The sequence below is a fragment of the Orycteropus afer genome, unplaced genomic scaffold (genome assembly GCF_000298275.1).
Source record: "Orycteropus afer afer isolate SDZICR_OR568_19922 unplaced genomic scaffold, OryAfe1.0 scaffold00015, whole genome shotgun sequence".
Classification (NCBI taxonomy): domain Eukaryota; kingdom Metazoa; phylum Chordata; class Mammalia; order Tubulidentata; family Orycteropodidae; genus Orycteropus; species Orycteropus afer.
This window is the reverse complement of record NW_006921602.1, coordinates 14010611-14026847: the sequence shown is the minus strand read 5'-3', so window position 1 is coordinate 14026847 and position 16237 is coordinate 14010611. Positions and strand designations below refer to the sequence as shown.

Sequence of the window (16237 nt, the reverse complement as noted above, 5' to 3'; positions counted from 1 at the left end):
TTATTTTTGAATATTTTTGACAGTGTTTGCACCATTTCACAGCTCCACCAGCAGTGTATGAGGGTTCTTGACTCTCCACACCCTCATCAACATTTGCTGTTTTCTGGGTTTTTTTGAACTTTGCTATTAATGCTGAGGGAAGATGATTTCTCATTGTTTCTTATTTGCATCTCTTTGATGGCTAATGATCATGAGCATTTCTTAATGTGTTTGTTGGCCTCCTGAATGTCTTCTTTGATGAGTATCTGTTTATATCCTCTGCCCATTTTTTAATTGGATTATCTTTTTGTTGTTAAGGTGTTGAACTTTTCTATAAATTTTATAGATTAGTCCCTTTTCTGATATGTCATTGCCAAAATTTTTTCCCAGTCGGTAGGTTCTCTTTCTAATCTATTGATGAAGTCTTTTGATGCATATAAATTTATATTTTAGAGGTTCCAGTTGTCCAGTTTGTCTTCTGCTTGTGCATGTTTACTTAGGTTTGATAGTTTATTTATGTCATGTATTAAGGCCCATAAATTTGTCCCTATTTTTTCTTTGCTGGTCTTTATAGTTTTAAGTTTTACATTATATCTTTGATCTATCTTGGCATTAATTTTTTTATATGGAGAGACATGTGAATCTTTCATTTTTCTGCAAATAAATGTACAGTTTGGTCAGCACCATTTGTTTAAGAGACTGTCTCTTCACCCATTTAATGGGTTTCTCGCCTCACCCATCAGCTATCCATAGGCGGATGGATTTACTTCTTGGTTCTCAATTCTCTCCCATTGGTCTATGTGTCTGTTGTACCAATATGAGTCTGTTTTGACTATCATGACTATGTGGTAGGTTTTAAGATCGAGGAGTGTGAGGTCTCCTTCTTTGTTATTCTTTTTGTAGTGCTTTGCTTATCTGGAGTTCTCTCCTTTCCATATAAAGTTGGTGATTAGTTTTCCCATCTCTCTAAAGAATGATAATAGAATCTGGATCTATTTATTTCTATAGATCATTTAGGGTTGTATTGACATTTTCAGAATGCTGAGCCTTCTCATCCATGAGCATGGTATATTCTTCCATCTATGTGGGTCTCTTTCAGTTTCTTCTAGTAATATTTTAGAATTTTCTTTGTATAGGTCTCTTGTATCTCTGGTCAGATTTATTGTTAAATATTTCATCCTTTAGGTGGCTATGGTAAATGGTTTTGTTTTCCTGATTTCATGTTTATAGTTTTCTGTTAGTATAGAGGAATCTGACTGATTTTTTTGTTTGTTGATTTTGTACTCTGCCACTTTGCTGAACTTTCTATTAATTCTAGTAGTTTTCTTGTTGAATCTCATTTTCTTGGTATAGAATTATTTTCTTGGTATAGAATCATATTATCTGCAAATGGAAATAGTTTTACTTCTTCTTTGCCAATTTGGATGTCTTTTATTTCCCTTTCTTGCATTATTGAAAGGAGTTCTTGTGGCTGTATAGTTAAGGCATTTGGCTGCTAACCAGAAGTTGAGTGGTTTGAACCCACCAGCTGCTCCATGGCAGAAAGATGAAGCAATCTGCTTCTGTAAAGATTTGGAGCTGTGGTACCAAGTGCCTGAGGTATCTGACTGCTAACCAGAAGGTTGGCAGTTCAAACCCACCAGCCAATCCACAGGAGCAAGACTGGGCAATCTACTTCCATAAAAATTAACCACCTCAGAAACCCAGTGGGGATCACTATGAGTCTAAATCTACTAGATGGCAGTGGTTTTTTGGTTTTGCATTATTGCTCTGGTAAGACTTCCAATACAATATTAAATAGAAGTGGTCATAAAGGGCATCCCTGTCTGGTTCCCATTCACAAGAGGGATGTTTTGATTCTCTCTGTGCTGAAAATAATGTTGGCTGTTGGTTTTGTGTATGTGCCCTTAATTATGTTGAGGAATTTCCCTTCTATTCTATTTTGCTGAGGTTTTTTTTTTTTCTTCCCAGGAATGAGTTTTGGATTTTGTCAGATGCCTTTTCTTGATTGATATCATGTGGTTCTTTTCCTTTGTTTTATTTAGGTAGTGGAGTATGTTGATATTTCTATTGTTGAACTATCCTTGCATACCTGGTATAAATCTCACTTTGCCATGATGAAATATATATATTTTTTTATATTGGCTAGGGTTTTGAGAATTTTTGTGTCTATGTTCATGAGGGATACTGGTCTGTAATTTTCTTTTTTAATGGTGTCTTTGCCTGGCTTTACTATCAGGGTTATGCTTGCTTCATAGAATAAGTTTGAAAGTCTTCATTCCTTTTCTGTGTTCGGGTATAGTTTGAATAGAATTGATGTCAGCTTTTCTCTGAATGTTTGATTGAATTTTCCAGTGAAGCCAACTAGACCATGATATTTTTTTATTGGGAGGGTTTTTTTTGTTTTGTTTTTTTGTGGGTTTTTTTTTACCTGTTCAATTTCTTCTTTTGTGATAGGTCTGTTCAAATGATCTACCTCAGATTCTGTTGGTTTGGATAGGTAGTATGTTTCTACAAATTTGTCCATTTCTTGTAAATTTTCAAATTTATTGAAGTACAGTTCATCAGAATATTCTGTTATTATCATTTTAATTTCAGTTGGTTCTGTTGTGACATAACCTATTTCATTTCTTATTTGTGCATCTTCTCCTTTTTTTTGTTAAATCTGCCAGCAGTTAATCAATTTTATTAATCTTTTCAAAGAACCACCTTTCAGTCATCTTGGTTTTTTTCTGTTGTTTTTCTGTTTTCTGTTCTGTTTATTTCTGCTCTAATTGTTACTTCCTTTCTTTTGGTAACTGTAGCCTTTTTTTGCTGTTCTTTTTCTATTTTTTTTTTTTTTTTTTTTGAGATGTTGGATAAAGGTGTTAATTTTGCTTTGTTCTTTCTTTTGTTATGTGTGCATTTATTGGTATAAGTTGTCCTCTGAGCACTGCTTTTGCTGTGTCCCAAATATTTTTGTATGTTTTGTTTTCAGTTGATCCAAGGAATTTTTTTTCCCTTTTTTTTTTTTTTTTAATATCTTCTACTACCCAGTAGTTTCTAAGCACAGTACTCAGTTTCCATGAGTTTTTATTTTGTTTTGTTTGTTTTTTTTCCCTTGATCTTTCTGTTGCTGATTTCTAATTTTATAGCATTATGATCTCAGAAGATGCTTCGTAGTATTTCAGTGTTTTTAAATTTATATTGAGGCTTGCTTTTTGGGCCTAACATATGGTGTATTCTCGAGAATGTTCCATGTGCACTGGAAAAGAATGTGTATTATGCTGTTGTTGAGTGGAGTATTCTGTATATGTCTATGAGGTCTAGTTGGTTGATTGTGTTGTTTTGATCTTCTGTATCTGTGTTGTTTCTTTATAGTTGTTCTGTCCTTCATCAAAAGTAGTGTACTAAATCACCTACTATTGTGAAGTTGTGTATTTCTCTTTTCAATTATGTTACAGTTAAATTATGTATTTTGAGACTCTCTCATTGGGTGCATAGATATTTATTATGGTTATATCCTCTTGTTGAATTGGCCCTTTAATCATTATGTAATGTCCTTCCTTGTCTCTTGCTGGCTTTTGTCTTAATGTCTATTTTATCAGAAATTAATATTGCCACTCTGGCTCTTTTTTGCTTATCATTTGTTTGATATATGTTTTTCCATCCTTTGATTTCTAGCTTATTTTTGTCTTGGGTGTCTGTGGTGTGTCTCTTACAAACAGCATATTGATGGGTCTTGTTTGCTTACCCATTCTGCTACTCTCTACATTTTTACTTGTACATTTAATCCATTTATATTCTGTGTAATTATCAATAGATATGAATTTACTGCTGTTATTTTACTGTATGTGTGTGTGTTTGTCTGTATCTGTATGGTACAAATGTTTTCTTTGTTACGTGTATATTTCTGTGCTGAATTCATTTTATTTACTGATTTTCTTGTCATTCCCATCATTGCTGTTGTTTTAGTGTTTACTGAATCTTTATTATTTTCTTCTTTTTTACTTTGGTGAGAAGGTTTATTAGTTTTCTTTGAGGTTATTGTGTAATTTATTATTATCTTCCCAAGTTTAAAATATTCCATTCTATCTTCATATTATCTTGACTTCCTCTCCATTTGGAAGTTCTGTAACTACACTATTTATTTCCTCTGTTTGTTTTATAATTAACTATCATTTACAAATTGACATCTCTGTCAATTTTCCCTATTTTCAGTCTTGCTGTTTTATTTTATTTTTGATACTTTGCAATGCAGTGAATGGTATGGCTTTTCTAGCCCTAGTCTTTGTAACTGCCGCTGGATTACTGGGTGGGACTATGCAAATATGTGTCAACTTGGCTGGGCAACTGGTAGAAGTTAATTCCTATAATAAGACTGGCAATTAACTCTGTGGTGGAATTTGCCATGAGCAACTGAGTAGCTGCTTTTAAACTCCTGATTGTTAAAGTCATTCACCTGGGGTATTTCTTTTGGAACAGCATAAAGTAATCTTCTAGGAAAGTTAGCTCTCTCTCAGGTATGTAGAACTCTGATGGTGGGATTGGTTAGTTTTGCCACTCTGCCAGACTTAAAATGAGCCCTCCTAGTGGAAGACGGGGAATCTTACTGCCAACTGAAAGAGACACCTGACTGAGACAGGCAGTAGAACCAAGAGGCACAGGACAGAGTGACAGGCTTACCTGGCCCACAGAGGCAGAGGCCAGGCCAAGAGGCCAAGGGCCAGAGAGGTGTGTCTTAGGGCACAGCAGAAGAGAGACTGTCCTGATCAAAATACTGTATCCTGAGCCCGTTCCTGTGCTTGAATTGTAGCCTTTTGCTTCCCTAATAAACCCTGTAATCTGTGAATTCTGTGTGGCCACTGCAGCAAATTATTGAACCCAGCAAAGAGGTAGTGGGTGCCATAGGAGGGACAGTTGGTGTCAAAGTTGGTAAGAGGGCTGGAGGGTGGCAGCATGTCTGGCCTCACAGGAACAGGCCTTGGGCTGCTGATGGTGATTCTGTCTTCCTCTTGTGTTGTTAGAGGAGGTCAAAAGATGCACCTCCTTGCCCCTTTAGAATACTGATATATGTGGGTTAATTTATGGATGATGTTGTGTGTCTTAATCTCAGGTTGTTGCCTGCTGTTGTTGGTTCTCTGTCCAAAGGAATCCCTTTAGCATTTCTTATAAGATTGGTCTGGTTTTTACAAATTCCCTTAATTTCTGTTTATCTGGAAATGTTCTAATTATACCATCATATTTGAGGGACAGTTTTGCTGTATATATCTTTCTAGGTTGGCATTTTTTTCTTGCAGGGTTTTGTATATATCATCCCATGACCTTCTTGCCTACATGGTTCCTGCTGAGAAATTACAGCTTAGTGTTATTGGTTCTCCCTTATAGGTAACTTTCGTTTTTTCCCCAAGTTGTTTCTGGATTCTTTCTTTGTCTTTAGTTTTAGAAAGTATGATTATGATATGTCTTGATGATTTCGTTTGGGATCTATATTATTTGGAATGTGTTGAGCTTTTTCAATATGTATCTTCTTATCTTTCATGATATTAAGGAATTAGTCAAACAATCTGACGATTTTCTCTGGGGATCCCCCCCCCCCCCGTTTTGGAAGGCTGAACATACACAAGTTATTCCTTTTGATGGTGCCCCACGTAGTTCTTAAGCTTTCTTCTTTTTTTCATTCTTTTCTTTGGTTATTATACTAACATATTAGGATTAAGAGATTTGTCTTCACTTTCACTAATTCTGTCTTCCATTGATTCTACTCCTTTGCCCTTCCAATGCGTTATCTATTTCTGAAATTTTAGTATTAATCTTCTAGATTTCCATTTGCTATTTATATGTGGTTTCTAATTTTTCTTTTATTTTGTCAATTTCTTCTTGTATTGCTTTCCTGAATTCTTCTAGAGTTTTGTTAGTGTTCTTCTTGATTTTGTCTGTTATTTTCTTGGTGAAATTTTTGTTTTCTTTGATCTCTTTCTTATTCTGCTGAAGGGTCATAAATGTAATTTTTTAATATTCCTTATCAGGTAGTTCCAATACCATTTCTTCCTATGGAAGGTTTTCTGGCCCTGTATTTTGGTAACTTGCTTGAGCCATCTTGTCCTGTTCATGTGTGTGTGTGTATGATTTGAAGTTGTCTGATGTATCCAAGACATTGTGATGTTATTGTATTTGTTGATTGTGTATTGGTTATCTTCTTCCTGCTTTTTGTTTTGTTTTGTTTTAATATATCTGATCATCAGATTGGGTGTGCTACTCTCATTGTTAGTTTGGCAACACTGAGGTGCTCCACCTGTCTCTGGGTAGACTTAGTAGCAGGAGGGACTGTGTGCAGAAGTGTCTAACCACTGATCATGTAGAGCAGCTGAAGGTAAGCTATGTGGATATTGGCTGCTATCTGTCATTGATCCAGTGCTGCTAGAGCAGGTGGTGGCAGTGGGTAGGGTGGCAAGTGTGGCAGGTGTGGCTGAGTAGGGTGGGGTGGCAGGTATGGCAAGTATTTCTGGCTCTTGACCAATGGAGAGAAAAGAAAGGGGGAAAGATGAAAAAGAAAAGGAAATTAAAGAGAAAAAATGGAGGAGAAGGAAGAAAGAAAAAAAGAAAGGGAAAAAAGGCAACACAGCATCAGTGCAACCTCTAGCTGCCAGGTACACAGGTATGGTGAGTATGGCTGAGTAGAGTCACTTGCTCCCATCTGATGGGGAAAAAAAGCATAAAAAAGTAGAGTGTGGAAAAGGAAGAAGAAGAAAAAAAAGGGCAAGAAGAGGGAAGAAATATGGAAGAAAAAAGAAAGGGGTTGGAAAACACAGTACCACAGCAAGATCCAGCTGCAGATTCCAGAGGTGGTAGTTTTGTAGCAGTTGACCCACTAGAACGTACCTCAGGCCAGGCATCTCGGGGAAGTAGAGCAGTGGTTGGGGGGGGGGCACAGTGGGAGAGAAGGAATTGGGTTAGGTAGAAGACAAGGTGGGGGAGGGGCAGTGGGGATGTTTGCCCAGCCACCAGGTGTGTGTGGGTGATGGACCATACCTCTGGTCACTGGAATGATGTACATGCTAAAGGGATTAATCACATCCCTCTGATCACTTGTCACTAGTATGGGTACCGGTGAAGTCCCAGGTGAACAGAGCCAGTTTCTTGTTCCTGACCTTTCAGAGCATTGCTTACAATAATTCAGAATGACTGTACTCTGTGGGGTCAGTTCACAACTCATTGCTCCATATGTCTCCTTGTTCAATGGTTTTCTTCAGTTTCTTATTCTAATAGGTATTTGATCTACTTCTTTATCCTTTCCTTTGAAGCTTGGGGTTCCAGGATTATCATTCATATCTGTTTCCACTTTTTTTTTTTTTTTTTAAATCTTTGTTATATATTATCCTAGTTCATCTTCATGATAATGTGATGAGATAGATACAGAGCTGGACTTGTTAATCCCATTTGTAGAGGAAGAGCTGGAGTTACAGAGTTTTGTATTGAGCTTAAGGCCATGACCATTAGGTTACACTGACCAGAGTCTAAATATATGACCCTAAAGGCCACACTCGGTGAGGGTGAACATAAGGATTAGAGTTCGCACTTATAAAGGCAGCAGTGAGGCTTAAATGAGATAATGTGCATAGAATACTTGGCATGGCACCCTCAATACATAGAATTTATTATTAGTACAGAAGTTGGAGTCATTGTTATAGCTGCCAGACTGAGGAGACTTAAATGCACTGCCCAATATCATGAAATTCCTAAGCATGACTGATGCTTCTGATTCCAACTCCAGCACACTGAAAAATGTCTATTCTGTCAAATGGTCTACAGCCACCATTAAATTAGAAAAGTGAACATAGATAATATATCATATCCAGAAAATGTATAACACACATGCCTATATATTTGTTCATTTCACAAGTATTTACTGAGTGACTGCTTTGTGCCAGTCTCTGTTGTGACTGTGAAACAAAACACAGAAGGCCAGTCCTCCAGGAGTTCACGTCCAAGTGGGGAAAGGAGACAGACAGTATATAAGTGGATAACTAATCAAGTAATTCCAGACATTGATGCATACTATAAATAAACAAGATGATCTGATGGAGAGTTATTTGGTGTTGGTAGGAGGTGGGCCTAGAACTAGGGTAGTCAAGAAGGGTCTCTGAGAACATGACCTTTGAGCTGAGCCCCAAATGATGAGAGGGAGCCAGGATCCAGGCAGAAGGAACAGCAAGAGCAAAGACACTGAATCAGAAATGTGGTGGGGTCACCGACATGTAGAAAGAAGATGATATGTCCTGGAGTGTGTGGAAAAAGGCAGACTCCCAGGAACCAAAGCTGAGGAGGCAGGTGAGGCCAACATGGAGGTTTTGCAGACCAAGATATGAGGTTTGGATTTGGTCTCAGTGTTTCTTAGTCACTGGTTCAGGGACATAGGTGATGAGAGTATTGCCTCTCAGGTGTCCGCTCAGCTGCTTTCATTGTTTCAAAGGCAGTTTGTCAGCATAGCTGCCAGCTAGGAGAGAGATTTAGACTAGAGTTCTCCATTCTAGCTGAGCCTCATCCTCACCTCTGGAGCTTTTAAAAGTCCAAATACTGGATCTTCACCCAGATTCCTGAGTCAGAATATCAAAGGGTTGCTCCCTGGGTGATTCTACTTTGTGGCAGTCTTGAGAACCACTATTTGGAGACCTTCCTCTTTCTTGTCCCAAATTCCCCTGGCCTGCCATGGCTGTGTCCCCCTCATGGTGAAGTTAGCTAGTGATTGCTTGGCCCCTGCTCACCTGAGCTCCACACTCTTTCAGGTGGTCTTGATCAACGCCATCAAAGATGTGGCTAAGGCCCTTTCAGATCTCATTGGTGCTACCAAGGGAGCTGCCAGCAAGCCTGCGGATGATCCCTCCATGTACCAGCTCAAGGGGGCTGCCAAGGTAAACTGCCCCCATGCCAGGGCAAGCATTCAGGGGGAGTACTGGAGTGAGAGAAGCAGATGCCTGAATATTGGTAGATTGGTGCATAACAACAACAACCACACACATCTGAGCACCTTTCTTACTTAAAGGAAAGAGGTGGTTTTGCTTATGGTATTAGATCCAGAACCAAAAGGAACAGGCACTGGATTATAGATACTACACTACCTATTCTCTCTTGGCTTCTCTCCCTGTGCAGGTTATGGTGACCAACGTCACCTCCCTCCTCAAGACTGTGAAAGCAGTGGAGGATGAGGCCACCCGAGGCACACGGGCACTGGAAGCCACAATTGAGTACATCAAGCAAGAGCTTACGGTAAGAGCCAGCAGTCAACCATCCTTGGGCACCAATGTCCAACAAGTAGCCCACCTGAGAGCCCTGTGCAGGATCCTCTGAGACTGTAGGGAGGCCCATTCACCTGCCTTCTGATAGCTTACTATAATTGCAATCTTGGATTGATTTTTAAATGTAATTGATAAAGAATAGAATAAAATGAATCACTTTGGGCTTTTTAGCTTTAATTCCACTAAAATTGCAGTATACAACAAAACATTACACAAGATTCATGGCAAGAGAAAAGTTAGTATAGCTGTATCCACTTGCCCTGAGTTTACATCACATGGACAATGGGTAACCAATACACAGCCCCTCTTGACTCACTATTGCTTTCCACAACAGCTAATGCTGCTGTGGATTTGGGAAAAGGTTGGATGCCCTTACCTGGAATGTTTCCCTTCAAATTCCAGCACCCTTCTTTTTCAGATATCTGCTGTCAGAGAAATGGACCATACAGTCTTGTTTTCCTTGTTCCAGCATTGTATAATAATGGTGTCCTGGTGTTGCTGTGACACAGATATCATCTACGGTTCTTTTAATGCCTTGATGACTGGATTGATTTATCTTAATCCCTAGGAATAGAAATATACCAAAATGAGTGTTCCAAGCTAGATCTTTTTTTTTTTTTTAAATAGATTACCCCAGATTTGACCTTGTTTTTGCTGTCACTGTTCTGCATTTCTGTATCTTTAGAACATCACTTATGAAGGTCACACACCCCTGAGGATCAGGACTAGAAATTAGCAACTCCATTGGGTTTTGGTGGTGGAAACTTGGAGTTCTTTTTTCCTGTCTTTAATGAGCCCAGCCTTGGTTTATGTTATGCTTAGTTCACACTTTAGCAGGAACAGCCATGCAAACATAGGGTATCCGTAAGCTCCTTGCTGGCTGACATTCACCTGCCTGCCCAGGCTGGAGGTTTCTTCCTGAAAGTCTAGACACACTTCTTACATGTGTGGTGGGCCTAACAGCGACTGTGGAAGGGGATATTTGACATCTGGAGCTATTCTGGGAAATTGCAGACACATGATTGATGTAAGTGTACCAGTGTGTTTAGAGTTGACCCTGATTGTGTGTGTCCACATGCATAGATGAGGTTTCCGAAGGAATATTGGCCACAAAGGCCATATTAGTGTGGAAGACGGTAAACAGGACCTTCATTCCACTGTAATATACAGGGTGGACCTGGGATTTTTGGTCCTGGCTGCTTAATTGCCACTACCCATTTCTAGGGTGTTGTGGTATTTGAGTACTTGGTAAATGGCTAGAATGCTGGTTGGATCCTCCCTTCTGCCTTATGGAAGGACTCTAGGAAACTTTTCCTGATGAAACAGGGCTGCCTGGGGCTGAGGACAGAACACCACAAACTGAGCTGGCATGCTTATCTGCAAGGATAGAGGCACATTCAGCATACAGCCAGGGCATTGTCACTCATGTTAGAGAGACAAGACAGGTGGGCTTCCACCAGAAACAGCTGACTTGACAGGTGGAACTCTAAAATGGGATGTTCACTTTCTATGGTTAATTTATTTCAGATTCTCTACATTTTCAGATTTTGTATATGCATGTGTGTTGTTAAATAATTCACAGTGTCACCATAGTACACTTGATATGAACACCTCTGCATGATTATGCAGTTGTATTTATAAGATAGACTAAGAACAGAATAAATGGAATGCTTCATTCCCCCTATCCCCACACCTTCTTAGAAAGACAGTCCAGAGTGATGCATCCACATCGTCCTGCCCAGAACTGGCAACAGGACTGCAGAGTTTCAGAGAACTACCCGAGCACCAGCAGAAATGGGTAAAAAGAACTGGGAAGCCACACAACAACCTTCCCTGGCATGGAGAGTTTGCGAATATTAGGTGTCAGTTTCTACAGACAGATGGGTTAGCTGTCAATATGGCTCCCTTACCATATTATTCCTGTGAATGCCAAGTGTGGAAGTTAGAGGTTTATCAGTGCTAGAATCTTGAAAGCAAGAATGGTTTGACTGCAGTCAAATTAAATTTCTAATTTCCTGCTATTTGGCAGTTCCTTCCAGTTGTGGGCTTGGTTTTCAGACACTGAGCTGCAAGCCTGGTCAGAGTGGAATCAGTTATTTTTGTTTTTGCCATTTTTATTTTGTTTGTTTGTTTGTTTGTTCCCATCTCTTCTATTCCTAACTTCCAGGTGTTCCAGTCAAAGGAGGTACCTGAAAAGACATCATCACCTGAAGAATCAATAAGGATGACAAAAGGCATCACCATGGCAACAGCCAAGGCTGTGGCAGCTGGGAACTCGTGCAGACAGGAAGATGTGATAGCCACCGCCAACCTGAGCAGGAAAGCCGTGTCAGATATGCTGATGGCTTGCAAGGTAGAGGCCTGGGCATTGTTTGGGACAGACAGACAGTTCTCTCTCATGATTGAGTGATTTGGTTTAGTCTGGGTAAGGGGAGGAGCTCTATACCTTAAACTTGGTAATAAAATGAATGCTGAAAGTATAGGCATGACCTGTGGGAAATGACTCTCTTGGAGAGTTTTGTGTTCGAGAGGGGTGGATTCTGCCCTGTTGACTTAATTCCCTCACTTCTTTTATTTGCAGTTCTTCCCAGTCAGGGAGTCTTCTTGCAGAGAATGTAGTGTAGGTCACTCTGAGAGTAGGAAGCAGGGACTATAGCATTTCATTTCAAGTCCTCCAAATGAAAACTGTATTCACTCTTCTGCTTGGACCCTTTCCCACGTTAATTAGGTTGGCCATTTTGTGCTAAGAGAGGTGTCAAATGTTTACTTCCTCCAAAACAGAACTTTGGAGGATTGCCTGTTTGCCATCTGTGTCAGACATCTTGGGGAAACTCTTTGGATCCTTGGGTGGGCAACTAGGGTGGCTTCCCTGAACCCTGTGCTTGCTCAGGGAGGCAAGTAGACCTGTGCCATGTGACATTTATTTTATTTTTATTGATGAAGAGAGATAGTGAGTCGCAATAGCTCACACATCCCTCTGCTTCCCATTAAGCATCTCCATCTCAGGCTTTCACCATTCTCGGACCAGCTTTGCCCCAGGAAGTGACTGACTGACTGATGATCCCCTCTCCACTGTGGCAAGGGGTGTGGGGTGAAGATTTACCACAGAAGTTGAAAATCAGCTATTACAACTTGGAGTCTGGGGAATAGAGCCATTCTCTGTGGCGAATGAGGTCTATGCAAGGAGCTAGTGGGAAGTCCATCCTGGTGGCTTCTTAAAAGGAGTAAGATGATAAAGGCCTGCATAGGCTTGATGCAGTACAACAGCAGCCTTGAAGAGGCATTGGGAGATTGTGTGGAGATTAAAGATTATCACCCACATCTTAACAGAGCCTTTACTAGTTTACTTTGTCAACTGTTTACTTCCCTGTACCTATAGCAATCAGCCCATAGTGCCTAAGGCATTTGACTGCTAACCAGAAGGCTGGCGGTTCAAACCCATCACCCACTCCTCGAAAGGAAGGTTGGGCAATCTACTTCCATAGTGATATGGCCTCAGAAACTCAAGGAGGGGTTACTATGAGTTGGATCTGACTCAACGGCAATGGGTGGGTGGGATAGCAATCAGGGAGAAATAATTCCTCAGGAAAGAGTCTCAACAGAGGAATTGTGTCTCTAAAACTCTGAGGGTTTTCTTTTTACTTCTTTTTTTTTTTAATGGGAAGAGAGAATGATGGACACCCTGAATTGAAGCTGTGTTCTTTGAATTTTATTGCTGTAGGTAGGTCTTACCCAAGCACCTCCTGCTCCTAAATGTACCACAGCCCCCTCTCCTACCTTACCTCTTCTACTCTTTCAACATTATTGGTTGTTTTTTCTTTCACATAAGACTCTTTTCTGGCCAGTAAGCTACCTTAGTAGTCAACTAGTTAGTGCCAAGATCAGTTCCAGTAGCAAAGACGGTCCAGCCTCCACACCACTGGGTTATCATGGGGTGAAAAACAAGCAAAAAGGCAGCCACTTGCCAAGAAGTTTATCTAAATGAAAGATCTCCCTTTCCCCCTCCATTCTCATCTGGCCCCTGATAACTCTCCCATAGTACACCTGAAAATATGATTGGTGGCTCTGTGCTGCAGTCCAGTGATCATGACCATGTGCAGTTAGAGGCTAAAATGAACCACTTTTTCCTCTTTAGCTATTTTCTCTCCTTGAAGAATAAGAACATCATACTCTAAGCATGTCCTTTAGAGGAACTGAGGTACATCTCAAAGCACCTTTAAAACCTGTTTATATGTCTTCTTTGTAAGGAGATACCTAGGAGAGGAATCTGACCTGGAAGACTACAGCATTAGAGAAAAAGAGAAGTTCATCCCAATTCTCAGGGGTAGAGATGGTTTCATGTCAAAATCAGCCTCCTGCAGAGACACAGCAACTGATGCCATTGCCAGCAGTTAACTCTTGAGGGAAAGGGGAGAGATTGGCAAGAAAGCAACATAAACAGGGAAGACCCAGACCCCATGAAAGGGGTGGCTCTTGTGACCCAGACAGACAGGTCTAAAGTCTTCTGAGAATTGTGATGATCTTTGTTTATTCCTCTTTCACCAGCTAGGGGTTGGGTCCCTAGCTTTGGCCATATAATTATGTTATAAAACATTTTCTAGAGTCTTTCATCCTTCTATGATCCCATCTATTTTTAAAGCCCTACTACTTAGCTAAGGGGAGCTCTGGTGGCATAGTGCCTAAGGCATTTGACTACTAACCAGAAGGCTGGCGGTTCAAACCCACCAGCCACTCCTTGGAAGGAAGATTGGGAAATCTACTTCCATAGTGATGCTGCCTCGTAAACCCAAGGAGGGGTCGCTATGAGTCAGATCCAACTCGACAGCAGTGAGTTTGGTTTTGTTTGTACTTGGCTAAAACACAGATTTCCCCCATTTTACAGATGAGGAAACAAACCCAAATGCCTTTCTTGAAGCCTCCAGCTAGTTAGTAAAGGATCAAAGACTAGAACAAAGACTCCTGACTCCCAGCTGGCAGTGTTTCTTTCTCCATTATGGAAATGGGATGTGGGGAAAGGATGGTGCTCAGATTCAATCCTTAGCAGAGGTCTTTGGTTTATTCTCAACCTAAAGGGTCCTCTGTTTGAAATTTCAAGATGTAGCTGTGTAAAGCCCTCCTGTAATTGGAAAATGTGGTAGAGGCTTATATTATGGGGCATGAAATGGAAGTACTAGAACATAGAGAAAAAGAGGCATTGTACTGATGGCTTCCTGAATTGAGGTAACAGGTGAAAAAACCCATGTGTTCCAGATCGCTTAATAGTTTATGGGTGTTCTTATACATGTGCTTTCCTTTCTTCCTGGAAGCACCTTGTCTGTCCAACCAACATCTTCCCCTTTTAGCTCAAATGACTCACTACCCACCCACCCTCTAAACTCCTCCTGCCTACCGTGCAAGGAGAGGCATCTGTACCCTCTGTTGTAGCCCCAGAGCTCTTGTCTCAGTGGGTTGTGATCATACCTGGGATCTGGGCCGCTGTAGCCTGTGAGCTCCTTAAGGACAAGATCTGACTCTCTCTGTCTGCAACTCAAAGCCCAGTACCTGACACTGAACAAGTAGCCATCAGTGAGACCAAGCCAGTGGCTTTTTGGTAGAGTAAATCGGGAGCCAACGCTAGAGTTAGCACCAAATGAATAGATGTGAGTCTTGGAACCATGGTGGTGGTAGTGCCATTGTTGTTGTGCTCTTCATTGTAGGAAAGCCACCCAAATTCATTGAGGTATGTATTTATCCTGGAGGTTAGGTGCTTCTGAAATCCATTAGCTTTTCCAGAGGACTTGGTGTGTATGAAGCACTGACCAGCTATGCTCAAAGCACTTTGCAAGGCACTGGCATCCTGCAGGGAAGAGGTCTGGTTGCACTCTCAAGGATTCTCTCTCAGTCCAGTATAGGATGATAAATGCAATTACCATAGTGTTCTAACCTGCATGGAGGAAACTTAACTATATGAGTTGAAGAGGGATTCCTAGAGCCATTGACATCTCAGCTGGACCCTAAAGGATGAGTTTGAGGTAATTGGTGAAGAGAGAAGGAGGCCACAGGAATGGTGTGTACAAGGGCCTAGGCATGGGAGACAACACCACATTTATGGTTCTTTAGGGCATGATAGAAGCAGCTCTGGTGGCATAGTGATAAAGCATTTGGCAGCTAACCAAAAGATCAGTGGCTCAAACCCACCAGCCATTCCATGGGAGAAAGATGCTGCAGTCTGCTTCCCTAAAGATTTACAATCTCAGTAACCCTCTGGGGCAGTTCTACTCTGTCCTATAGGGTTACTATGAGTAGGAATCGACTCAATGGCAGTGGGTTTGGTTTTGGTTTTGGTTTTGGGTATGATAGAGGATAGAAAGTGAGGATGGAGTGAAGGACTAGAGTGGGAAAGTAAGTAGGGCCATTTTAATGAAGGACTATGTGTCCCAGGCATTAGGATCAACTCAATGGCAGGGGATGAGTTTATGAGTTATTATAACTGACTTTATAATGTTGTTGTTGTTGTTATGTGCCGTCGAGTTGGAGCCAACTCATAGCAACCCCTCCTTGGGTTTCTGATGCAGTATCACTATGGAAGTAGATTGCCCCATCTTCCTTCCAAGGAGTGGCTGGTGGGTTTGAACCACCAGCCTTCTGGTTAGCAGTCATATGCCTTAGGCACTACACCACCAGAGCTCCCCATTCTTGCCTTGGTCTGTTCTATTATGAAATAGGTTAATTCTCAATTTTTTAAGAAATCTTGATGAGAATACCTCTTTCTAAATCCCAGTGATTAGCTGAAGTGATAATATGTATTTATGCTGCATGTGTAAGTATTAATTTTGGGGATCTTTAGAGTGGCCCTGAAGGCTACATAGGTGGGGCCAGAAGGAGGTTCATGCTCTTTGCATCTGAGGGAAACTTTCCCCAGATATTTGTCTACTGTTGTGAAGTCAGCACTGCAATCCCAAGAACCCTGAGACTCCATTTACTTCTATAACCATGAGTCCTCA

General features: G+C 40.8%; 1 protein-coding gene across 1 annotated transcript in view; it reads left to right on the top strand.

Moving 5' to 3' along the window:
- The window catches only part of TLN2 (talin 2), a 278945-nt gene that overhangs the window by 224039 nt on the left and 38669 nt on the right, over positions 1-16237 (top strand). Inside the window, exons 46-48 of the mRNA XM_007958215.2 lie at positions 8745-8870; positions 9109-9225; positions 11422-11607. Of these exons, the coding sequence (XP_007956406.1) occupies positions 8745-8870; positions 9109-9225; positions 11422-11607 (429 nt within the window). The remainder of the gene's footprint in view (positions 1-8744; positions 8871-9108; positions 9226-11421; positions 11608-16237) is intronic.